The sequence below is a fragment of the Pseudophryne corroboree genome, chromosome 10 (genome assembly GCF_028390025.1).
Source record: "Pseudophryne corroboree isolate aPseCor3 chromosome 10, aPseCor3.hap2, whole genome shotgun sequence".
In the NCBI taxonomy this organism is placed as follows: Eukaryota; Metazoa; Chordata; class Amphibia; order Anura; family Myobatrachidae; genus Pseudophryne; species Pseudophryne corroboree.
This window is the reverse complement of record NC_086453.1, coordinates 65,164,972-65,190,940: the sequence shown is the minus strand read 5'-3', so window position 1 is coordinate 65,190,940 and position 25,969 is coordinate 65,164,972. Positions and strand designations below refer to the sequence as shown.

The window sequence follows — 25,969 nt, the reverse complement described above, 5'->3', positions numbered from 1 at the left end:
GCTTGAAAGTATAATATTCTACATGAGAAAAAAAAGAAATAAGACGTACAGTACATGTAAATGCTCTAATTGTTTTATTTGAGAAAAATCAAGAGATTGTGGCCCTAGATCTTCATGAATCCATCTACATTCTGTTAATATCATTAGAGCAATTACGGTATCTACACAATTAGCATTCAGATATAAACGTCATGTGGCTGATGGTAAAAGTAGAAGGCATGCTTTCACAGAAAGGCATTGTAACGGAAGAAGCTGGGATGGCAGCGTCACCACCTCTGGGGAATCAGCAGAACGAGCTGCAAGTTCCTTTCCGTAGAGCTGAACAGAAGGGTTCCCTTCTCCAGCTCTACCAAGAACTACATGAATGAAGTCACTGTGTGCTGCAAGTAGTACAGCTTACATCTTCAGGTAATGGGAGGGGGGTCCTGGCAGAGGGTCATCACTCCTACTGTGAAGAAGCACAGGTTGATTTAAAAAAAAAAAAAATAAGGGGAGGGGTGTTGTCCAAAAGTGGTTATCCCCTTTAAGAGTTCTAGAGTACATGCGCACAAGTGTCAATGTGCCTCTAAACCAAGGCCACAGCAGACCATATGCCAAGAGGCTTTAAATGTGTGAAAAACAGGTGTAAATTCTGCTTGAAATGCTCCCATGCATTTCGCAGTTCGTTCACTCCGTAAACGCACATTAAATGCAAGGGATCAAGCATATGGCAAAGTGTTGTCCTTTGTTTGTAGGGTGTTTTCACAGAGCTCTTGGAAAGGTAAACGTGAGCGGAATGGCTGGAAGAAGGGCATGCTCCGGATCCCAAAGTGCAAAGCATCTGGACCATGCGTAAAAACTACAAATGATTCCCCATGTGTATGGGCTCTTAGATAGCTAGATTGACGAGTCCGCTATCCCAGGTACGGGGTATCCTCATCAATCCTATACACCCAGTACGCTCACAATGGGTTCTAATTCTGCAGGCAGAGGAAATATGGTGCCATGAAAAGCCTGAACGCCCATGTGCTTTTTGCAATGCAGAAATAAAACTAGGTGAGATATTTGCCGTATCAAGGTGGGTTAGGGCTTTAATGACACGGTCTAGGACCAATTCACAATAAGTCACGTGACACTGGTGGGCGTGACCTGCATCTTAAGGAAAATAAATAAAAATCTGTCAGGCGTAAGGGTACTTCTTGCCTTTGGGAAAGCAGGGTGCTTCTGCCCAGATAATTAGTTTAGGTATTTTTCTGCCATTACAAAGCAAAGAGGATAGATAAAATCATATATACATTGCTTATTAGAAAAGTATGTAAGAGTAATGGGTCTATATAGTTTGCTTCTGTAACGCTCCTTTATTCTACACTGCGGAGTATACGCTTTCTCTCCTTCTGTGTGGGGTATAAAAGTGTACCCATCTGACAGCAGCCAATAATGGGGGAGGGTTGTACAAACGGCATCTTATGAATACACTAGGAACCAACGCCATCACTGAGGAATGAGGTACAGTGCCATTGCTAGTTCCCAGTGAACCGCCAGGCTGAATATGGGCTGCAGGACAAACGTCCGCTCCCGCTGACCAGAAGGCCCCTGTGCCACTGGCCACAACGTCAATTATTTTCATGCTGTTGACATGGGAAGCACGTATGTAACCGAGGTCTTCTACAGATGTCTGTGTATGGTTTGTCTGAAGTCACATACGGATGAAGCAAGACTATATCCACGATCAAGACATGTCCATCTTAATTTGGGTAGCCCTGGATTGCAATATTACCCCAAGTAAGCACTTTAGCTCGCTGAGGGATGCGGACCACAGGCTGAACAGGAGAACATCCTGCATGCCACTAACGTAACACTAAGTCCCTGTAAATGCAACAAAAACTGAAGAAAAAGCAAATCCATATGGAGACTGCAATACAGATCAGTCAGAATGCACCCTTACCCAAGTATTCTTATATAAACTGTTGCTGAGAGAGGCACACAAGTCCGTCTTGCGGTATTTGCCACCGTGCATGCTCCGTATTAGAGCTTGTGCAAGATAGCAGCATTACCACAGAGGTATAAACTGGGCATACGCAAGCAGGCCAAGTATTGCGGCGGAATGGCAGGCTGTATATAGTTGAGCAAATGCAGAGATTCATTTGATTTTGGACGGATCTCTTGGGCTCCAGGTATTGGAGTTGGTACAAATGTGCACTAATCCTAATGACAACCACTTTCAAAAGCGGAATCGGCCCTTCTGTGGGCCGAGACACTAGTCCACTAGACGACTGGTGGGCATCAATGTCCTTCATGCATAGAAAGATTACACTTGGGCCATACATGTACAGCAGAAATTCTATTTTCACCAGAAACATTTTTTTTTTTTTTTAAGTGAACAACGTAAGGAAAAACTAGTGATAATAAAAAAGATGATGAGTTCTGCCAGCGACAAAGGCTACCTAAGAACTTATTAATACCAAGTCATTCTATAAAAAACTATATGTTTGTTTATAGTTATGTTAGATCTTCAGGCTGTCAATCGCGGCAGTAAGCAACATACAAACTAAACCATATATAAATGCATATATATGCGGAAAAGGCTTGGTCGCTACATACAAATCATACACGTATTTATATAATGTCCATTTTACGGTCAGTAATGGAAGATTAAGGTTAGGGTTATACTTCCCTTTAATACACGAGTTGTAACGGGAACTTGCAGTGTTATTGAATTAGCTGCCAATTTATCCCTACTAAAAACGCTAAAACAGTCAGTCAAACGTTATATGCGACCACCATGAATAAATAAAGGATATTTATAACTAAATATGAACCATTAAAAAGGAGGGGGGAAAAAGTTACAAAAATAAATACCATTTAAGAGGGTCATTTTCGGTCAATAGATTAAATATAAAATTTGCCTCAACGGGGGCCACGGCTTAAAAGTGTATCTGCCCTCTAGCCACATTGGAGGCAGCCATTTTTGTGGGCTGAACCAATACTCACCACCTCAGTGAGGTCACTAGTTTCTAGCGGTTTGGGAAGCTCTTTTTTCGTGAATATTTGTCCAGTCCAAAAATTGCCGCAGCCAACATGAGTAGGCAAAGAGCAGTTTTAGATAGTCTAAAACACGTGGCTACCTATTTCAGTGGTTACCTAGGCTAAAAAAAAACATTTGGAATCATGGCAGAAGTGCTTCCCATGTCTTGGAATCATACAGTTTTGGTATTAATCCCCAGTATTCCCAACTTCAAACCCCTTGCCAGAACCACTTATCTCATGGGGACTATGGCGAAACTCTAGGACAGTCACTGGCAGAGCCCTGGGGACCGTGCTTGAACAGGCGGCTTCTGAAACTGGTGGCCAGTTACATATAACATCTTATCAGAATTCCTTACACTAAATAGTACATGTGATTTTCGGCTGGAATCCAGTTTACCATCACTGTAATCTATCTATGGAATGGTTAGATATTGTCAATCTCATTGAAGGGATTCAGTTACTACCTGAAAAGCATATAAGATTAAGTCCCAAATGGCCTTTTGCCAAGATCAAAGTCTTGATCTGCTTTTTCCATTTAGCTAGGTCTTATGCAAAGTTTCAGTTTATTGTGAATATTTATTAATTGTGGTTATTTTTCATGCTGTGTGTATACAGTACTCCTCTCCTCTTCAGTACCCGAATTTCTGGGGTCCATTAACTCTTGGTTTGGTCTCCAGCAGAACTGGATTCCGTGGTGGGGTGGGGTCACTTTAGTGTGCTGCTTCTTGTGGACCGCAAGGTAACCTTGATGAAGGAAGCTGTCTCCGCACTCTAGGCAACTGTACAGGGGCTGCAGGTCGTGCGACTTTTGGTGAGCGACCAGATTAGACATGAGGTTATAGCGCCTTGGGCATTCCGTACACTTGTAAGTACGCTTGCCTCTAGGGATTATTCTTTTTTCCCTTACTGTGTCGTTCGATTCAGTTTTCCGAGGACGACCTCTAGCTCTGGGAGCTGCATACTCTGCGCTCTGGCTGGCATCCATGCTAATCCCCTGCCCTACGTGGCTCTTCAAATGATACAAGAGGTTTGACTGTTGGCGAAACCTTTTGCCACAGCACTGGCAAGAGTAGGGCATCTCCCCGGTGTGAGTGCGCAAGTGGATCATCAGGCTGGTACGTTGGCTGAACTGACGGTTGCACTCGTGGCAATGGTATGTCCGCTCGCCAGAATGTATCCGTTGGTGAACTAACAGGTTTGATTGATGAGTGAATATTTTATCGCAGGCCGTGCAGAGGAACTCGCCTTTGGCGCCCTCATGTGGTGGAAGAGATTCAGTTTCGTTCTTAGGATTCCCTTCCAGGTGACCCCAAGGATGTGCCTGCTCAGAGGCAGCCTCCACGTTGGAGCCCATGCTGGCTTCTGCCACTGGCTCTAGCCTGGGAATTAATGGGGCATTCGGCAAGTTCTCTGCTGTACAATTCAGCTGCCCTTGCACCGTATTTGTCTTTATGTGGTAAAGTAGGTTAGACTGCTGTCGGAAGCGCCTTCTGCACTGCAGGCAAGAGTATGGCATCTCACCCGTATGAGTCCTTAAGTGCACCATTAGGCTGGTGCGCTGGCTAAACTGCTTTCCACACTCCAGGCAGCGATAGGTCTTATCTCCTGAGTGGATGCGCTCGTGAACCAAGAGGTTAGACTTGTGATTAAATGTCTTAAAGCAGCTGCTGCACTTGTATGTCCTCTCAGCTGATGTCCGAGAGCCATTCACCTCTAAGTTATCAGTAAGGCTCTCAGTACTGGAGGCCAGGTCACCTAGATGTATAGTCTGAGGCCCGTGGAAGAGCTGACCGTTTTGATGCATCTGGTTTCCATCAAACGGAAGGAACCCCAGCCGGGCCTGGGCAGTGCTTGGCGACTGAATCATTCCAACATCCTGAAGACTCTTCCCATTTTGCTGTTCCTTGCTGGCGTCCTTCTGCGGGTGAGCCACATCTTCCTCCCCAAGAACGTCCTCATGATTCTTGAGGTGCTGGATCAGATTCGACTGCTGCCTAAATCTCTTCTCGCACACCCAACACTGGAATGGCTTTTCCCCTGTGTGAATACGCAAGTGGACAATTAAGTTGGACTTGTTGTTAAAATGCCGGGGGCACTTCCAACATTTATGTATCGCTTTACCTCCCAAGGAAGTACCTTGTCCTTGCCCTAGCCAAGAGATTTTCCTTGGCCTGCCCCTTCCCAGAACATGAAAAGGACCTTTGACATGTCCTCCGTCGGCATTGTGGATGCCAACTCTCTGATAGGCAGCGCTGTGTCCTGGCTGAGGGTTGAGGTTTGATTCTAGGTTGCTCAGCATTCCCGACACATTGCTGCCTTCAGCTCTGGCCGGTAGCTTGAAATGTTGCTGTGGATAGCTTTCATGTTCTTGTCGTGGAGATAACATGTTTTCAGTGTACGTATGCGGGAGACCCCTATTGATGGGGTACGGGACCTGAATTTCTCTGCAATGCAGGATACCACTTGACTGCTCCACGTGGAGCTTTTGGTGCAGAAGGAGGCTATGGGAACTAGGAAACCATTTGGAGCACTGGGTACATTGGTAGGCCCGGACCTGGTTTTCGTCAATTCTCCCACCCCCACCAATGTTCACCAACTGTGGATTATCTCGTTCTAAATACTGGCCAGATGGGCCAATGAGTTGCCCAGGTAGCTTCGCAGTCTGTTCATTATCAGTGGCCACGTCCACTTTTGGCTCAGTTGGCGCCACATGGCTTTTCATGTGGTAGAGCAGATTTGACTGTTGACGAAAGCTCTTCCCACACTGCATACAAGAATAGGGCATTTCTCCGGTATGCCCCCGCAGGTGGACCATCAGGCTGGTCCTCCTGCTGAAATGCTTGCCACATTCCTGGCAACGGTAGGATCGGTCCCCGGTGTGAATGCGCTGATGGACCATTAGGTTGGACTGGTGCGTAAATCGCTTGAAACAGTGCCCGCAGACATAGGGCCTTTTACATGATGCAGGGTCTTCTCCCTTATCACCTTTCACAAATGGAACTTTGCTGCCCCAAACTTCATTGCTGGATTCCTCCCCTTCCGATATGAGATACATGAAAGGAATGCCGGGGGCTGTGTTCTCTTCACTCCAGTCTACCCCATCAAGTTCCTCGGCTCTTTGGTGACTCTTCATGTGGTGGGTAAGATTGGACTGTTGCCGGAAACTCCTGTTGCACTTGTTGCAGGGGAACGGTGCTTCCCCAGTGTGAGTGCGTAGGTGGACTGTGAGACTTGTGCGCTGGTTGAACTTTCTCCTACATACGTGGCAGGAAAACGGCTTTTCACCGGTATGTATACGCAGGTGCGTGACCAGCGAAGACTGTTTGCAGAAAGTCTTATCACACACGATACATCGGTATCTTCTCCACTCCAGCACAGGCTGCTGCTGTTCTGGACGTGCCTGCTCGTTCCCGATACCCTGGAACTTCTCCTGGTTGTGGGTCTCTTGGTGCTGCAAAAGTTCAGAGAGATCTTGAAAAACAAAACTGCAAAACGAGCACTGAAATAAACCCCAGAACCTCTGGTTCGGCTGTTCATGAGAGCCAGTGTCTTTTCTCCTGTTAGTCTCTACGGTCTTAGATTGCTGACCTACATTAGACCACCCATGGGGCCTACAAATCACAACATCATCTTTTTCAAGTTTACCAAAATGGATTGGCATTGGAGTAATTCCATGTAGCACTGGCTGTGCACTGGTGTCCTCCGCTGGTCCAGTAACCTTTGCGCCTACTGCCGCCTGCTCCGCAATGTCCTCTTCCCTGCCTCTCCCTTTCTCTAAGAGAGGCAGCGCTGTCGATGAACTTCGTCCGGGGGGATAGCTATACTCCACGGTGGCACTGCCTGGCTGACACACTGGCTCAGTCGGCATCAGTTGATGAACTGGTTTCTCTCTCCAACGTTGCTCGTGGTCATCACCTTCGCGGGCGAGAAGAGTACTTTGGGAGTTTTGTGGAGCAGGTTGATCTTCAGGCAGTTTTCCAACCAGGGGAGCAAATGATCTGGGCTCCTCCGCTCCACCGGTCCAACATTCAGAAACTGCAAGAAAAAAAATTCTATAAATAAAGTGGCGCTGTGGAATTTGTGAGGGAAATGAGATAGTATTACAACTGCAGCAGTAGTGGGAGTGTCGGCATACTGCTACATACACATCCGAATGTCACACACATATGCGCTAGTTCAACAAGTTGTTAGAAAACCCTGGACACTTTCCTTCCATTAGATTTAAAATATGGCTGCCGTCACAATCACATCCTGTCACATGGCATTAGTGAGGTCCAGCTATTGATGCTGGAGGAGGAGGCCTTGCTCACTCAGTGTCTCCTCTTCCCATCAAAGGTGTTTGCTAATGTTATACTATGGCAATGTACTTGATTTTGCACATGCGCATTAATAGGTATGGTTGACATGGCCAAACACACTAATATGAAGGGGAAGGGTAGGTGTGTGTGTTTATATTTTATAAAGCAAGAAATCTATATGTGTACTGCGTCCACTAAGTGAACCAATTCTTTGTCAAAAATATAATAGCATGGTAAAAAAAAAACAAAAAAATTAACAACAAAAAAACAAAAACAAAAAACATTGCAGGGTCCTTACTTTCCACTCGACTTGCCCTGGCCTGGTTGTTTTCCTGACCAAACGGCTCCTCTGCATTTTCCATCATTGATAAAACATCGGATTTGGACATAGGGATATCTGAAAAATATATATAAACAAACGGTTAATAGTCCGAAATTCTCAAAGTGAGAGCTGTACAGCCATGTGGAGTATATTTACTAAGGTGTTTTACACAGGGGACATAAAATAGTAGAAATAAGGAGATATATGGTAGACTTACCATGGTTAAATCTCTTTGTGAGGTACACTGAATTCCACAGGGAATACATCAGGGTGAAGAGTTGGATCTTGATCAGAGGCACCAAGAGGCTAAAGCTTTGACTGTTCCCAGGACGCATTGCACCGCCTTCCCTATAACCCCGCCTCCAGTCACTGGAGCTCCGTTTCGTTAACCAGTCCAATGCAGTAGCAGGTAAAAGACGGCAGATGTTAGTCACATAGAACCACATTCTCACGACAGGAGAAGGGACCAGCGGCTAATGCCATACAAACCCAAAGAAGCTAAGTGCGTCAGGGTGGGCGCCCTGTGGAATCCAGTGTACCTCGCAGAAAGATTTAAACAATGGTAAGTCTACCATAAATCTCCTTTTCTGCAGCAGGGTACACTGGGATTCCACAGGGAATACATCGGGGATGTCCTAAAGCAGTTCCTCACGGGAGGGGACGCATCGTAGCGGGCACAAGAACCCGGCGTCCAAAGAAAGCATCCTGGGAGGCGGAAGTATCAAAGGCATAGACCTAATGAACGTATTCACCAAGGACCAGGTAGCCGCCTTGCACAATTGTTCAGCGGACACGCCACGGCTGGCCGCCCAAGAAGGTCCAGCCTGCGCATCGGCTTGTGCAATTACCATTCTTACCCATCTGGCAAAGGTTTGCTTATTCGCAGGCCAGCCACGTTTGTGAAAACCAAAAAGTACGAAACAGGGTATCTGACAGAGGAAGTCCTCTCCAAGTAGATACGGAGAGCCCGTACCACATCCAAAGACCATTCTTTGGAAGACAAACCAGAAGAGATAAAAGCCGGAACCACAATCTCTTGGTTAAGATGGAAAGATGATACCACTTTAGGGAGATAACCGGGGCGAGTTCGAAGAACTGCCCAGTCACGGTGAAAAATCAAAAAGGGCAGACGACATGACAAGACTCCACTCTCCGGCATGAACGGCCTGACGACTGAGGAAGTCCGCTTCCCAGTTGTGGACTCCGGGAATGAACACTGCCGATATTGCTGTCAGATGGCGTTCCGCCCAACAGAGGATTTTTGATACTTCCAGCATTGCCATGCGGTTTCAAGTGCCGCTTCATGATTTATGTACGCCACCGTTATGGCATTGTCTGATTGTACTTGAACAGGCCTGTTCTGTACTAGAGGCAGGGCAAGTGTCAATGCATTGAACACTGCCCGCAATTCCAGAATGTTTATCGGGATGGGGAGATTCCTCTATGCTCTACCAACCCTGGAGAGAGTGTTGCTCCAACACCGCGCCCCAGCCCCGCAGACTGGCATCCGTTGTCAGGAGGACCCAGTTGGAGATCCAGAAGGGAAGGCCCCTGTTCAACTGTTGGTCCTGTAGCCACCAGCCCGGTGACAGACGACCTCCGGAGTCAAGGAGATCATTTGACACCTGATCCGATAAGGTAGGCCGTCCCACTTGGAAAGGAATCCTGTATGTCGAGGTATACCATATAGTCTTCGGGATCCATGGCCAGTACAATGGAGCGCAGAGTTTCCATACGGAACTTGGATACTCCCACAAATTTGTCCAATGATTTGAGATTGAGTATAGCCCGGAAGGACCCATTTGGTTTCGGAACTAGAAACAGGGTTGAATAGTATCCCCTGCCACTCTGAGACAGAGGTACCGGCACTACCACTCCTGTGTCAAGGAGGGATTGTATAACCAAGTGTAGAGCTTGCACTTTTAACGGATCCGAAGGGATTACTGTTGTGCAAAACTGGCGAGGGGGACGTATCTTGAAAGACTGCGTACCCATGAGAGACAACTTCCCGCACCCAGACGTCCGAAGTGGTCTTTAACCAGGCCTGGGCGAACAGCAGAAGTCGGCCACCCACCCTAGGATCCCCCAGGGGGAGGCCTGCCCCGTCATGCAGCAGGCTTGTCTTGTTTGGAAGCAGGCTGACGGGTGGCTCAGGATTGTTTAGATTTGGGCTTAGTAGTTTTGAAAGCACAAGCCTGTCTCGGGTATGCCTGCCCTTTTGCTTTTCCTGGAGGTCGAAAGTAACGATAAGCGGTACTCTTAGCCTTCGGAGCAGAAGGATTAGTAATTGGTAGAAACGCAGTCTTGACTGTCGCCAAGTCAGTCACAATCTTGTTCAGATCCTCCCCAAATAGGATGTCCCCCTTAAAAGGGAGCACCTCCAAGGGTTTTTTTTGAGTCCAGGCCCACCTTCCAGGACCTCAAACACAGAATTCAGCGAGCCAGGATAGAGATAGTAGACACCTTGGCCGCCATTACACCAGCATCAGAGGCCACCTCCTGAATATAATGGAAGGCTGTCGTAATATAAGACAGATATTGTCTGGCAGTGTCAGAAAAATCCTGAGGCAGCTCATCCTCAATTGCCTGAATCCATGCTTCAATTCCTTTTGCAGCCCAGGAGGTTGCCATAGTGGGTCTATGTACCGCACTGGTAAGAAAGTAAATAGACTTCAGGCAACCCTCCACACGCTTATCCGTCGGTTCCTTCAGTGAGGTGACAGGCAAAGTAGAGGACACCACCAGACGGGTGATATGAGAGGCCACCGGCGGTGGCGTTTCCCACTTGTTACTCAACTCCGCAGGGATAGGATAACGAGCTAGCATCTCTTTAGACAGGGAAAATTTCTTTCCTGGAGATGACCAGGAGTCCTGACATATGTCAATTAAATGGTCAGAATGTGGTAAGACTACTTTAGCAACCTTCTGACGTTTAAACTTATCAGGTTTCGTAGACGCAGTAGTAGGCTCGATCTCATCATCTATTTGGAGAATCAGCTTAATAGCCTCCACTAGGTCAGGATCATCAACCTGGTTTGTAGATACCTCATCAGAAGCAACTGTATCAGTGTCTGATGGATCAGTATATTCCCCATCCTCATTGGAAGAATTATCTGAAATATTAGTGGATTCTGAGGAAGAAATGGCCAGCTTAGATGACCCCTTGGCCCCAGAGGGGCATGGGGTAGACTTTTGTCTAAACAAAGATTGATTTAATTGTTGTAATTGGGTAGACAGAGTGTCTGCCCAGGGCGGATTAACTACAGGGACAATATGTGGCTGTAATTGCACAGGAGGTCCCACAGGGGACGTGTTACAAGTGTATTCAGCATACTTGAGAATGCTGCCCAAGGTGGGTCCTTATTGGCCACAGGTGCTGCGGGTTGAGCAGGAGGTGTACGGCACCCAGCGCCTGAATCTGCAGCTAAAACTTCCCCCTCAGCTAAATCCGTGGTGCCACCACTGCAGGATGCAGAAGCATCCGCAGATTTCCCGCCCTGTGTGGCAGACATTATAGGGAATGTAGCCTTAGAGCGTAACAGTACAATATAGCCAAACACAATACCTGCAAATAACCCCCTGTGTTATGTGACAGTAAATAGAGCACAAACAGAGGATTTAAGCGTTATGAGGTGACAAATACAGAGTAAAAAATACAAAACCGCCCCTACAGGCACACTCAGTCACAGATACAATGCAGAAGTTATTACAGATAAACAATAAAACTGCACTGGACTAGTAAAACTACATATAGATAAGTATGAATATAGATATAACAATGCACAGTAACTACTGGATGTATATCACAGAATACTTGTACTAAATATTCAGATAGCAGTACACTTGTTCTTAACGAACACTGTCTAAAATAACATGTAGAATACTTAAGTGCCTGTAAATGCACAGCGCTGATGAGACAGGCGGCTTTACAGAGAAGACAGTGCCCAGCAGTCCCGGAGATCAGCCCAGCTAGTAGTGTAAAGATGGCACCAAAATCTCTGTCAGGAACTGGGGGAAAGTGAAATGCAGCTCCAGGGCGGGAACACCAGCAGTAGATGGCACCTGGAACTGGGGGAGGGGCTACAGGTCAGCGCCTTATCCCCTATGCTGGGCCTCACCACCGGGTACTGTGGAGCCTATGTAAAACTGATTTTAGTAAATCTGACCTGTGGTCCCTGCCCTGGTGGATATAGGTGGGTCCCTGTGCAGTACAGTGTCCACACCAGCGGCGCGGTCCGTCTCCTGGGACTGCAACCTGACCGGGATTTACCGGCAGGTCCCACCTGGGGGACCCTCTTACCGCCTCCCTGATGTGCAGCCACGCGATCCTGGAGAGCGTCAGCGGTGGTGTGCCTGATGCCTGACAGGTGCGCCTCCGCTGCAAGTTCGCGGAAACCTGGCCCGGGAAGTATGCAGCGCTGCTGGGGAGGTGATGGAGCCGCAGCACAGAATGTCAGAATGACATAAACAGTGCTGTGGCCCTTGAAGTCTTCTTAAAAAAAGCTCTTTTCAGGGCGGCCTAGCGCAGCCCCACCTGTTAGTGACCTGCACTGCAGGCACCAACTTACAAACTGAGCTCCAGTGCCTGGAGGCGGGGTTATAGAGGAGGCGGTGCAATGCATCCTGGGAACAGTCAAAGCTTTAACCTGTTGGTGCCTCGGATCAAGATCCAACTCTACACCCCGATGTATTCCCTGTGGAATCCCAGTGTACCCCGCTGCAGAAATTGTATGAAAAACTAGGTGTGTTCCAAACCAGGATTGGAAAATGAATGCTCAGTAAATATAGTCCCTCACGTTAAAGAGAGCAGTTCCCCTGAATAAACTGGGGCACCATTTTAGTGGTACATGACATATACAAATGGTAAAAGAGCATTCAGGAATAAACTGCTATAATGTTTTTGGCACGTACATACAGGGGAGGTGGCCATCTTGTACAGTCAGTGTTCATGAGAAAGTAGCCTATATAAAATCATACTACAGACACAATCAAAGTAACAATCACCTAAAGCTGCGAATCTGCAGTGCCCAAACCCGAGAAGTGTGAGATACAATTAGAAATGCCATGTTGCGCTAGTCCATGCGAGGTTGTGCGCCTTTTCTACAAGAAGAGACCTGGGAGAAGTGTATGAACCAGTGAGAAACCCCCCCTGGGCCCCTAAACATAGCAATGGAGATAGCAGGACCACATACATGGCTGTTACTGGCTATAAGGAAAGTGCTGGAAGCTTCGAAAAGGTGTCAAATTATTTTTGCACTTGTTTTTAATGGTTAAAAAAAAATGACCGTAAGTGTTTTCCAACAAATGAAAGTCTTTCCAGCATTTGGGGTACAGAATAATGTCTGTATAGCAATTTTTCAGTGTTTTAATATCGCTTTCACATCCATACAACACCTCCCCCCCTACCTGTCCCACATCATTTACGTCTCCCCCCGCGTGCCCATCCCGCAGCATTTACGCCTCCCCCCGCGCGCCCGTCCCGCATCACTTACGCCTCCCCCCGCGCGCCCGTCCCGCATCATTTACGCCTCCCCCTGCGCGCCCGTCCCGCATAATTTACGCCTCCCCCCGCGCGCCCGTCCTGCATCATTTACGCATCCCCCCGCGCGCCCGTCCTGCATCATTTACGCCTCCCACCAGGGGTAAGCAACCTGTGGCACTCCAACTTCAGTGGAACTACACATGCTAAAACTGTGGCAGTGCATGCTGGGCTGTGTAGTTCCACAGCCGCTGTGCCAAACATAGGTTTAGTTTATCCTGTGCAAGCTATAAGCAAACTCAGGTGGTTATGTCTTCTTTGTGCGGCTTGTTAGCTGTAAGACTGACAGGAGGGCTCTGGTAGAACATAAAGTAATAACAGTGACACACAGTCACATAATGTCTAACATGTGATCGCTGCAAGCGGACTACCACCACAACAGAAGCTGGGTAACATGGTCATCTGTAAGCAATAGAGGGGGGGATAGGTTTAGGCTGCGAGGAGGGAGGATTGGGGTTAGGCTGCGGGACAGGACGGGGGGGGGGTAGGTTTAGGTACTAGAGGGGGGGGATAGGTTTAGGCTGCGAGGAGGGAGGATTGGGGTTAGGCTGCAGGACAGGATGGGACGGGGGGGGGGGGTAGGTTTAAGTACTAGAGGGGGGGGGGATAGGTTTAGGCTGCGAGGTGGGAGGATTGGGGTTAGGCTGCAGGACAGGACGGGGGGGGGGGGTAGGTTTAGGTACTAGAGGGGGGGATAGGTTTAGGCTGCGAGGTGGGAGGATTGGGGTTAGGCTGCAGGACAGGACGGGGGGGGGGGGGGGGGTAGGTTTAGGTACTAGAGGGGGGATAGGTTTAGGCTGCGAGGTGGGAGGATTTGTGGTTAGGCTGCGGGACGGGGGACGGGTGGTTAGGTTCAGGCACTAGAGGTAGGGTTAGGATTAGACTGCGGGGGGAGGGTTAGGCGCAGGGGAAGGAGGATTAGGGTTAGGATGGTGGGTAGAGCGGGGGCTTGAGGTATTAGGATTTTTAGGCAGAAGGAAGGAGGGTTAGGCTGTGTGGGGGGGTGTTGGTTAGGTTCAGGCAATTGAAAAGGTGTTAGGTTTAGGCTTTTGGGGGTAGGTGGAAGGAGGGTCAGAACACTCATCTAACAGGTTCAAGATTCTGTGTGTTGGGCTACCACTGTCCGTCGGCATCCCAAGCGTTGGGATCCCAATACCATCCCCTCACAAACACCCAGTGGGAGAAACAACTTCACAAACTGACAAATTGCACCGGGCCACGTCCATTTTTTGGGGGTTTTTAAGTGTTCTTATAAAAGCAGCCTTAGGATAAAGCAGTTACACGGCATAGAGTTCTGACTCGTGAAGATCGAGAGAGAGTGTATAAATACGTTCCGGGCAGCGGTGGCCAACCCGCGGCTCTCGAGCCGCATGCGGCTCTTTCATCCTCCGCATGCGGCTCGATCCGCTCCCGGCCACCGCTGCCCGACACAGCCTGGAAGGAACACATACTTCTTGGTCTCCTCCGGCGGCGGTGATAATCTCAATTCAGTGCCGGCCCGTGAGCCAATCAGTGCTCACGGTCCGGCAGCTAAGGGTCCTGATTGGCTCACGGCCCGACGCCGAATTGAAGATAGTCACCGCCGGCGCCGCTGGAGAGTAAGTGCTGAAACACACTACCCGGCTTTTGCCGGCCGGGAAAAAGCCGGACGGCTTTTTCCCGTGCCGGCATTGTAGTTAACAGTGTGAGGGCTAGGGTCCCTTCACACTGCAGCCAGGTCTCGCCACTGGAAGGTCCGGAGGCCGGGCGGCCGCCGGGCCGTCTTTGCAGCCAGTGAACCGTGTGTGTGTAGGGGAGCTTTCACACACAACGTTTTTTTCTGAAGCCGTGTCTGATGCTGCGCATGCGCACAGCATCACACACGGCTCAAAGCCGTCCTGTGTGCGAGACTCTGCCGGTTTCTCCCGGATGGCAAAAAGCCGGACAAACTTTGTCCGGCTTTTTGCCATCCGGGAGAAACCGGCCAGTGTGTTACAGCCCTAAGGCTGTGGAGCAGGCCCTCCCCTCATATGCAGCAGCATGGTGAGCAGCTCAGGGGGGGAGCGCACTGTGGGGGCATATCTGGCACTGCAGGGACATATGCGGCTGGCACTGGGGGCATATCTGGCACTGCAGGGACATATGCGGCTGGCACTGGGGGCATATCTGGCACTGCAGGGACATATGCGGCTGGCACTGGGGGCATATCTGGCACTGCAGGGACATATGCGGCTGGCACTGGGGGCATATCTGGCACTGCAGGGACATATGCGGCTGGCACTGGGGGCATATCTGGCACTGCAGGGACATATGCGGCTGGCACTGGGGGCATATCTGGCACTGCAGGGACATATGCGGCTGGCACTGGGGGCATATCTGGCACTGCAGGGACATATGCGGCTGGCACTGGGGGCATATCTGGCACTGCAGGGACATATGCGGCTGGCACTGGGGGCATATCTGGCACTGCAGGGACATATGTGGCTGGCACTGGGGGCATATCTGGCACTGGGGGTATATGTATCTGGCACTGTAGGGGCATATATTTATCTGGCACTGGGGGCATATGTGTACCTGGAACTGTGGGGCACGTGTAGCTGGCACATATGTACCTGGCACGGTGGGGGCACATATGTACATGGCACGGTGGGGGCACATATGTACATGGCACGGTGGGGGCACATATGTACATGGCACGGTGGGGGCACATATGTACATGGCACGGTGGGGGCACATATGTACATGGCACGGTGGGGGCACATATGTACACGGCACGGTGGGGGCACATATGTACACGGCACTGTGGAGGCATATATTTATCTAGCACTGTGGGGGCATACATGTATCTGGCACTGTGGAGGCACCCGTTTGGCGTTTTGATATGTATGTGGCACTGTACTGGGGCATTATATGTATGTGGCACTGTACAAAATGACTAAAAACAGGGTTATGACACAAGGTCATACTCCTACAAACGTCATACCGAAAGGTGTGCGCACAAAAATGGGGTGTGGCTTTGTGACAACTAGGCCACGCCCCCATTTTTGCACGCGCGCATGATAGTGGCTCTTCCCCTTGACTACAGATCTTTTCTGGCTCTTTGCCTCTGACTGGTTGGCCACCCGTTCTAGGGGGAATCAGCATCAATAATTTTTCAAACTCAGCCTGTAACACGGCAGAAGCTGATTGGTTAGTACTTTCTCTCTCTCCAAGCTTTGATAAATCTACCCTCAGTTAGCCGTTCTACATAGAAAGAACTGAATGCAAGCTGCCCCAAACCATATAAGATATATATATATATATACATACACACACACACACACACACACACACACACAATTGAGGTAACCGGTCTAATAACGATTCATGGTAGTTTTTGATTAAATGTTCACAGTAATAATAAGATTTTACTTACCGGTAAATCTATTTCTCGTAGTCCGTAGAGGATGCTGGGACTCCGTAAGGACCATGGGGAATAGACGGGCTCCGCAGGTGATAGGGCACTTTAAGAAAGCTTTGGATTCTGGGTGTGCACTGGCTCCTCCCTCTATGTCCCTCCTCCAGACCTCAGTTAGAGAAACTGTGCCCAGAGGATATGAACAGTACGAGGAAAGGATTTATGTAACCTAAGGGCGAGATCCATACCAGCCACACCGTATAACTTGTGATAAACTACCCAGTTAACAAGTATGAACAAGTAACATAGCCTCGGTTCAATACCGACCAACTATAACATAACCCTTATGCAAGCAATAACTATATACAAGTCTTGCAGAAGAAGTCCGCACTTGGGACGGGCGCCCAGCATCCTCTACGGACTACGAGAAATAGATTTACCGGTAAGTAAAATCCTATTTTCTCTAACGTCCTAGAGGATGCTGGGGACTCCGTAAGGACCATGGGGATTATACCAAAGCTCCCAAACGGGCGGGAGAGTGCGGATGACTCTGCAGCACCGATTGAGCAAACAGGAGGTCCTCCTCAGCCAGGGTATCAAACTTATAGAATTTTGCAAAGGTGTTTGACCACGACCAAGTAGCAGCTCGGCACAGTTGTAGTGCCGAGACCCCTCGGGCAGCCGCCCAAGAAGAGCCCACCTTCCTAGTGGAATGGGCCTTAACCGATTTAGGCAATGGCAATCCTGCCGTAGAATGCGCCTGCTGATACGTGTTACAGATCCAGCGAGCAATTGTCTGCTTTGAAGCAGGAGCGCCAACCTTGTTGGCCGCATACAGAACAAACAGAGCTTCAGTCTTCCTGATCCTAGCTGTTCTGGTCACGTAAATCTTCAAAGCCCTGACCACGTCTAGGGACTCGGAGTCCTCCAAGTCCCGTGTAGCCACAGGCACGACAATAGGTTGGTTCATATGAAAAGATGAGACCACTTTTGGCAGAAAGTGAGGACGAGTCCTCAACTCTGCCCTATCCACGTGAAAAACCAAGTATGGGCTTTTATGTGATAAAGCCGCCAATTCTGAAACACGTCTTGCCGAAGCCAATGCCAACAACATGACCACTTTCCACGTGAGGTATTTCAACTCCACAGTTTTGAGTGGTTCAAACCAAGGTGACTTGAGGAAACGTAACACCACGTTAAGATCCCAAGGCGCCACCGGAGGCACAAAGGGAGGCTGAATATGCAGCACACCCTTCACAAAAGTCTGTACTTCAGGAAGAGAGGCTAATTCTCTTTGAAAGAAAATGGATAAGGCCGAAATTTGGACCTTTTTGGACCCTAATTTTAGGCCCAAAGTCACTCCTGTTTGAAGGAAGTGAAGTAGACGGCTCAAATGGAACTCCTCCGTAGGAGCAGCTCTGGCCTCACACCAAGAAACATATTTTCGCCATATATGGTGATAATGTTTTAACGTCACGTCTTTCCTAGCCTTGATCAGGGTAGGAATGACCTCCTCCGGAATCCCTTTTTCCGCTAGGATCCGGCGTTCAACCGCCATGCCATCAAACGCAGCCGCGGTAAGTCTTGGAACAGACAGGGCCCCTGCCGCAGCAGGTCCTGCCTTAGAGGAAGAGGCCACGGATCTTCTGTGAGCAACTCTTGCAGCTCCGGATACCAAGTCCTCCGTGGCCAATCTGGAACAATGAGGATTGTTCTGACCCTGCTTATTCTTATTATTCTCAACACTGGTATGAGAGGAAGAGGAGGAAACACATAGACCGATCTGAACACCCAAGGTGTCACCAGAGTGTCTACCGCTACCGCCTGAGGGTCCCTTGACCTGGCGCAATACCGCTTTAGCTTTTTGTTGAGACGGGATGCCATCATGTCTATTTGAGGCAGTCCCCACCGACCCGTGATCTGTGCGAAGACTTCTTGATGAAGTCCCCACTCTCCCGGATGCAGGTCGTGCCTGCTGAGGAAGTCCGCCTCCCAGTTGTCCACCCCCGGGATGAACACTGCTGATAGCGCGCTTACATGGCCTTCCGCCCAGCGTAGAATCCTGGTCGCTTCTGCCATGGCCACTCTGCTCCTTGTTCCGCCTTGGCGGTTTATATGAGCCACTGCCGTGACATTGTCTGACTGAATCAGAAACGGTTTTTCCCGAAGCAATTCCTCCGCTTGACGCAGGGCGTTGTATATGGCCCTCAACTCCAGGACGTTGATGTGGAGACAAGTCTCTAGATTTGACCAGAGACCTAGGAAATTTCTTCCCAGTGTGACTGCTCCCCAGCCTCGGAGGCTTGCGTCCGTGGTCACCAGGACCCAGTCCTGAATGCCAAACCTGCGACCCTCTAGTAGGTGAGCACTGTGCAGCCACCACAGGAGAGATACCCTGGTCGTGGGAGACAGGGTGATCCTTCGATGCATTTGTAAATGGGACCCGGACCACTTGTCCAAGAGGTCCCATTGAAAAGTCCTCGCATGGAACCTGCCGAAAGGGATGGCCTCGTATGAAGCCACCATCTTCCCCAGGACCCGCGTGCAATGATGCACTGAAACCTGTTTCGGTTTTAATAGGTTCCTGACCAGGGCTATGAGCTCCTGAACCTTTTCGACGGGAAGAAAAACCTTTTTCTGGTCTGTGTCTAGAATCAGGCCCAAAAAAGTTAGACGCGTTGTAGGGATTAGCTGGGACTTCAGTATATTGAGAATCCAGCCGTGTAACTGCAACGTCTTCATGGACAGAGACACGCTGTCCAGCAACTTCTCCCGAGATCTCGCCTTTATGAGGAGATGGTCCAAGTATGGGATAATTGTGACCCTCTGCCTGCGCAGGAGCACCATCATTTCCGCCATTACCTTGGTGAAAATTCTCAGGACCGTGGAAAGCCCAAACGGCAACGTCTGAAATTGGTAGTGACAGTCCTGCACTGCAAATCTCAGGAACGCCTGATGAGGGGGGAATACCGGAACATGAAGGTAAGCATCCTTTATGTCCAGGGACACCATCCAATCCCCCCCCTCCAGGCTGGCGATGACCGCCCTGAGTGATTCCATTTTGAACTTGAACCTCTTCAAGTACAGGTTCAGGGATTTTAGGTTTAAAATGGGTCTGACCGAACCGTCCGGTTTCGGGACCACAAACAGGGTTGAGTAATATCCCTCTCCTTGCTGGAGATGAGGAACTGTGACAATCACCTGTTGAATATACAATTTTTGGATTGCTGCCAACACTAGCTCCCTCTCTGACAAGGAAGCCGGCAGAGCCGACTTGAAAAACCGGCGAGGAGGCAAGTCTTCGAATTCCAGCCTGTATCCTTGAGAAACAATCTCTAATGCCCAGGGATCCACCTGCGAGTGAACCCAGACGTGGCTTAAAAACCGAAGACGAGCCCCCACTAGATCTGCCTCCCCCCAGGAAGCCCCAGCGTCATGCGGTGGACTTTGCAGACGCAGGGGAGGACTTCTGCTCTTGGGAACTAGCTGTGTGCAGCTTCTTTCCCCTGCCTTTCCCTCTGGCAACAAAGGACGATCCCCGTATCTTTTTGTTTTTATTGGAACGAAAGGACTGCCTTTGATAATGAGGTGCCTTTATTGTATGCTGCGGGGGGACATAAGGTAAGAAATTCGACTTACCAGCCGTAGCAGTAGAGACAAGGTCCGAGAGGCCGTCTCCAAACAACTCCTCCCCTTTGTAAGGGAAGGACTCCATATGCCGCTTTGAATCGGCGTCTCCCGTCCACTGTCGGGTCCACAAGAGCCGCCTAGCAGAAATAGACATAGCATTTATTCTGGAGCTTAATAAACAAATGTCTCTCTGAGCATCTCTCATATACAAGGCAGCATCTCTGATATGCTCTATGGTCATTTGAATGGCATCCCTATCTAAGGTGTCAATCTCCGTAGATAAGGAATCTGCCCATGCCACAACCGCACTACAAACCCAGGCCGACGCCATAGCCGGTCTAACAATAGTACCTGAATGAGTGTAAATGTGCTTCATGGTAATTTCCTGCCTGCGATCAGCAGGATCCTTGAGGGAAGCCGTATCCTGAGAAGGCAGTGCCACCTTTTTGGACAAGCGTGTCAGCGCCTTGTCTATTTTAGGCGAAGATTCCCATCGTATCCTATCCGTTTGTGGAGAAGGATACGCCATAAGAATCCTTTTGGGAACTTGTGGTCTCCTATCCGGAGATTCCCAAGCCTTTTCGCACAATTCACTCAGTTCAAATGAGGACGGAAAGGTGACTTCAGGCTTTTTCCCGTTATACATGTGTACCCTCGTGTCAGGGACAGGGGGTTCCTCAGTAATATGCAAAACCTCTTTAATGGCAATAATCATGTACCGAATACCTTTTGCCACCCTCGGCTGTAATTTTGCATCTTCATAGTCGACACTAGAGTCAGTATCCGTGTCGGTATCTGTGTCATCGATCTGGGATATGGTGCGCTTCTGAGACCCCGAAGGGCCTGGCGCCACAGGGACAGGCATGGTCTGGCTACCTGACTGATCCCTAGCTTCAGCCTTGTTTAACCTTTTATGCAATAGATTGACATTTGCATTCAAGACATTCAGCATATCCACCCATTCCGGTGTCGGTGTTGCCGACGGCGACATGACATTTAAGCACTCCCCCTCCACATTAAGCGAGCCATCCTCATCAAACATGTCGACACACGCGTACCGACACTTCACACACACAGGGAACCTCTTTTCTGAAGACAGTATCCCCTTCAAGGCCCTTTGGAGAGACAGAGAGAGAGTATGCCAGCACACACCCCAGCTCAATGACCCTGGAGACCAACACAAAATGTTTTTCCCCCAGCCGCGCTGTATAATGTTATCCGCCAATTATGTGCCCCCCCCCCCTCTCTTTTAAACACCCCTTCACCGTGTGTAAGCAGGGGAGAGTCCGGGGAGCTTCCTCTCAGCGGTGCTGTGGAGAGAAAATGGCGCTGGTGAGTGCTGAGGGAGAAGCCCCGCCCCCTAGGCGGCAGGCTTCTGTCCCGCTCAAACTTACTAAAATATGGCGGGGGCTCCTTTATACACATGTACAGTGCCCACCTGTACATGTATATTGTCTTTTGCCATAATAGAGTTGTTATATTGCTGCCCAGGGCGCCCCCCCCCCCCCCCCCCGCGCCCTGCACCCTTACAGTGACCGGAGTATGTGAGGTGAAGGCTTCTGCCGCCTGACGTCTTCTGACTTCGGTTCTTCTGGCTCTGTGAGGAGAACGGCGGCGCGGCTTTGGGGGTGGACGCCCAGTAAGAACCTGTGTTCACCCCCTCTGGAGCTAATGGTGTCCAGTAGCCGAGGAAGCAGAGCCTATCTTAGACAAGAAGGTCTGCCCCTCTCTCCTCAGTCCTTCGATGCAGGGAGCCTGTTGCCAGCAGTGCTCCCTGTAAAAAAGTAGAAAAAAATTCAAACAAAAATGCTTCTAGGCAGAGAACTCAGGAGAGCTCTCTGCAGTGCACCCATCCTGCTCTGGGCACAGTGTAAAACTGAGGTCTGGAGGAGGGGCATAGAGGGAGGAGCCAGTGCACACCCAGAGTCCAAAGCTTTCTTAAAGTGCCCTATCTCCTGCGGAGCCCGTCTATTCCCCATGGTCCTTACGGAGTCCCAGCATCCTCAAGGACGTTAGAGAAATAACTTCATTAAAAATTGGGAAAATAAACAAACCTTTTTTCTTGCAGCTAAACCAAATAACAGACTGAATTAAAGCCATTCCCAGGCTTTGAGGCCACACGTGTTTGCCATTAGCTGCGTTCTATAGAATATCCCTTTATTTGCCGTTTCCTAGAGGCCAAACCCACAATGTGTTTATTTAAGCTCTCAGGCCTATATAGTGCTTTCATGTTTATTACTGCCAGACCTTATAGCAGCTTCTAAAACCATCTTTTACCAGACGGGCCACCTACCTCTGCACGATCAGACACCAGCCATTAGATAGATAAATATATGAGCAAGGTTACTTAGACAGTGCTGCACAGGACACGATGGAGAAAATGCTCTGCAATGCTCCGCCAGCTCCATGCAGCTAGTACGCGAGAAGGAGCGCTGCCTGCCTCCGAGCGTTGTTTGTCCAAAACAAAACCTCTCCATCTGTATTATTATTTTATTATAGTAAAAGCATTACAGTTAGCCTAGATGTCTTTCTAATCTCATAAACTACACCAGAGAGCGCAGAACAGATCGGGTTACTGTGTGTTGCCAGAATGAAGGTTCCCGCACTCCTGAGACAATCAGCAAGAGATTCCCTCTTAGGTGAGAGCTGAAGGCCGAAATCCACCTAAATCTCACAAAAGCTGTATTTCCAGTAAGTAAATATTTCCTGCACTCACGTGCAAGGCTCACTACAGAAGGGGGAAGTATAAACTTGTGCACCTGAAAGTCATTTCCTACAATACGGTGTGTGTCATGTTAACGTAGAACTGACGGACGCGGACATTCCGCAGATTATAAGAGCCAATGCGCAGATCTTTACACATCAATGTTTAGCACGAACATCGAAATAGCGTCAACCTCTAAATCAGACCCATTTCCAGTAAATGGATAGGCTACGTACTCATCTATTTAATAATTGGTTAGGGCAGAGGTTCTCAAACTCGGTCCTCGGGGGCACACACAGTGCATGTTTTGCAGGTAACCCAGCAGGTGCATAGGTGTATTAATTACTCGCTGACACATTTTAAAAGGTCCACAGGTGGAGCTAATTATTTCACTTGCGATTCTGTGAGGAGACCTGCAAAACATGCACTGTGTGTGCCCCCGAGGACCGAGTTTGAGAACCTCTGGGTTAGGGCATGTCCTGAGAGCGACATGCAAACTGGAGGCAGTGCAATCCTACATACTTTTTTTTACTATTTTGTGTGCACTATAGCTTAAGGAACTGTAGAAGCTAAAAGCAGTGTTATTGGCCAATCTCTGACCAGCCTCCGCATCAGGTGATCCGTTATACTAGGGTGCTAAGGAGTAACTTTGTTGCCTTAGCCTTAACTTTGGTTGGACTACAAGACAGTAAAGAAATGTAAACACGCTTGGGATAGGCATAAGACTATCCTTAAAAAGACCTAAGGAACAAATAGGGTTGAAGTTGCCAAAAGGAATAATGAAAAAGGGGCAGACCAGATGGGCCAAGAGGTTCTTATCTGGCGTCACATTCTATGTACTCGTGCTTGCTAAAGTGCCGGGACTTTGAGGAAAAATTTCAGGATTACAGATGAATAGTCCTGCGCACATTTCCGGCAATTACAGCACATAAAACAGAGGCTTCTTTTCGCTCTATGAGGTGTGTGCAAACATGGCCTGCAGACATTGCGTGAGGCTACAGTGATTCCTCCCACTCAACTAAAACGGCCCCTCGGTGGGCTATTTAAAGCATGGGTCTTCAACCTGTGGCCCTCCAGCTGTTGTGGAACTGCACATCCCAGCATGCTCAGTTTCAACATGCCTTAATAGCAAAACTGTGGCAGGGCATGCTGTGATGTGGAGTTGCACAGCAGCTGGAGGGCCGCAGGTTGAAGACCCATGATCTAAAGACTCCGGAGACTAGCCTTAACAATGTGACATTATTTCACGAGCTGTGGGGTAGGAAACTTTGTTTTAGTCAAATAAGTACTACATTAAAGATGTTGCACGCACAGTATAATGGGTGTGGTCTGTTAGATAGACTAGACTTAGGTCGACTGTGTCTAGGTCAGGCATGTCCAAACTGTGGCCCTCCAGTTGTTGAGAAACTACATATCCCAGCATGCCCTGATACAGCTTTAGCATTCTCTGACAGCAAAACTGTGTCAGGGCATGCTGGGATATGTAGTTTCACAACAGCTGGAGGGCCGCAGTTTGGACATGCCTGGTCTAGGTAGACCACTATTGGTCAACAGTAAGTAGGTCGACATGAAAAAAGGTTGACATGGGTATTTAATTTTTTTGGTGTCGTTTTCTTCGTAGAGTGACCGGGAACCCCAATTAGTGCACCGTGTCCCCTAGCTGCGCTTGGCACATGTTATGGTTCCCAATTGTAGTCCACATGGATCGGAAAGTATGAAAAAAGTGAAAAAAAAAAATGAAAAAAAAGTGAGTGAAAAACCTCATGTCGACCTTTTGTCATGTCAACCTAGTACGTGTCGACCTAGAAACCATGCCGACCTACTTACTGTCGACCAACAGTGGTCAACCTAGACACCGGATCCCCAGTATAACGCAGAAAGTGGGGTTCATTTTGTGTCATACCACAATTTGGTTCCTGGCATCTAATCAACCTGAATGCTATATTGGGCTTACTGTATGGACAGGAAATCCTGTGACATCACTGCAGTGATGTCAGACAGACTCTTCCCAGTAGAGGGCAATACATGGGAGAGCTATGTAAGTCAGGGAACTTAATCTTTGCAACGTTTCTTGAAAAGCCCAGCAAACACACATCAAACGCACTGCCTGGGTCGGAGTTTTTTTTTTTTTTTGTATTACAGAAGCTCTTCATAACTGGTTACAGTATTATGAAGATCCTCTAATACCCCTTTCAGAGTGCAAACCCGGGTCACATCTGGGATTGGCACACAGCTGCAGTGCTGTGCGCTACCTTGGTGAAGACTGATGTCTTCTGCCGCCGATTTTCCGGACCTCTTCTTGCTTCTGGCTCTGTAAGGGGGCCGGCGGCGCGGCTCTGGGACCGGACTCCGAGGCTGGGCCTGTGTTCGGTCCCTCTGGAGCTAATGGTGTCCAGTAGCCAAGAAGCCCAAGCTGGCTGCAAGCAGGCAGGTTCGCTTCTTCTCCCCTTAGTCCCTCGATGCAGTGAGCCTGTTGCCAGCAGGTCTCACTGAAAATAAAAAAACCTAAAACTAAACTTTTTCTTAGAAACTCAGGAGAGTCCTAGAATGCACCCTTCTCGGCCGGGCACAAAAATCTAACTGAGGCTTGGAGGAGGGTCATAGGGGGAGGAGCCAGTGCACACCAGGTAGTCCTAAAGCTTTACTTTTGTGCCCAGTCTCCTGCGGAGCCGCTATTCCCCATGGTCCTTACGGAGTTCTCAGCATCCACTAGGACGTCAGAGAAACTAAAATAAAAAAGAAACTTGCCTCCCTGTCGGGGAATGAAACCCCGCTCTCACGCATGTTGTCTCTGTGAAGAAAAGGAAACCTGATCACCTGGGGGAATCGGTTTATGCCACGTCAGGGTGTGTTTGTTTGCAAACAAAAGTGATTAGAATTCCAGTGTCGGTCTCTCCCGCCTACAAGCACAACTGGATCCATCTACACCATGTCTAATAGAAGACGCTCTATTACAGACCTGTGGCTCTCCAGATGACACTACACATCCCAGCATGCCCTGTCTCCAATTTAGAATTCCCCAATAGCAACTGAGGCAGGGCATGCTGGGATGACGGCTGTCGGTGTACCTGCTCCGGTCTCCCGAGTGATGCCG

General features: G+C 49.0%; 1 protein-coding gene across 1 annotated transcript in view; it reads right to left on the bottom strand.

Moving 5' to 3' along the window:
- Positions 1–51: 51 nt before the first annotated feature.
- The window catches only part of LOC134966025 (zinc finger protein 585A-like), a 32,286-nt gene continuing 6,368 nt past the window's right edge, over positions 52–25,969 (bottom strand). Inside the window, exons 2-3 of the mRNA XM_063942479.1 lie at positions 7,603–7,701; positions 52–7,041 (exon numbers count right to left, since the gene is read on the bottom strand). Of these exons, the coding sequence (XP_063798549.1) occupies positions 3,596–7,041; positions 7,603–7,693 (3,537 nt within the window). The 5' untranslated portion in view covers positions 7,694–7,701 and the 3' untranslated portion in view covers positions 52–3,595. The remainder of the gene's footprint in view (positions 7,042–7,602; positions 7,702–25,969) is intronic.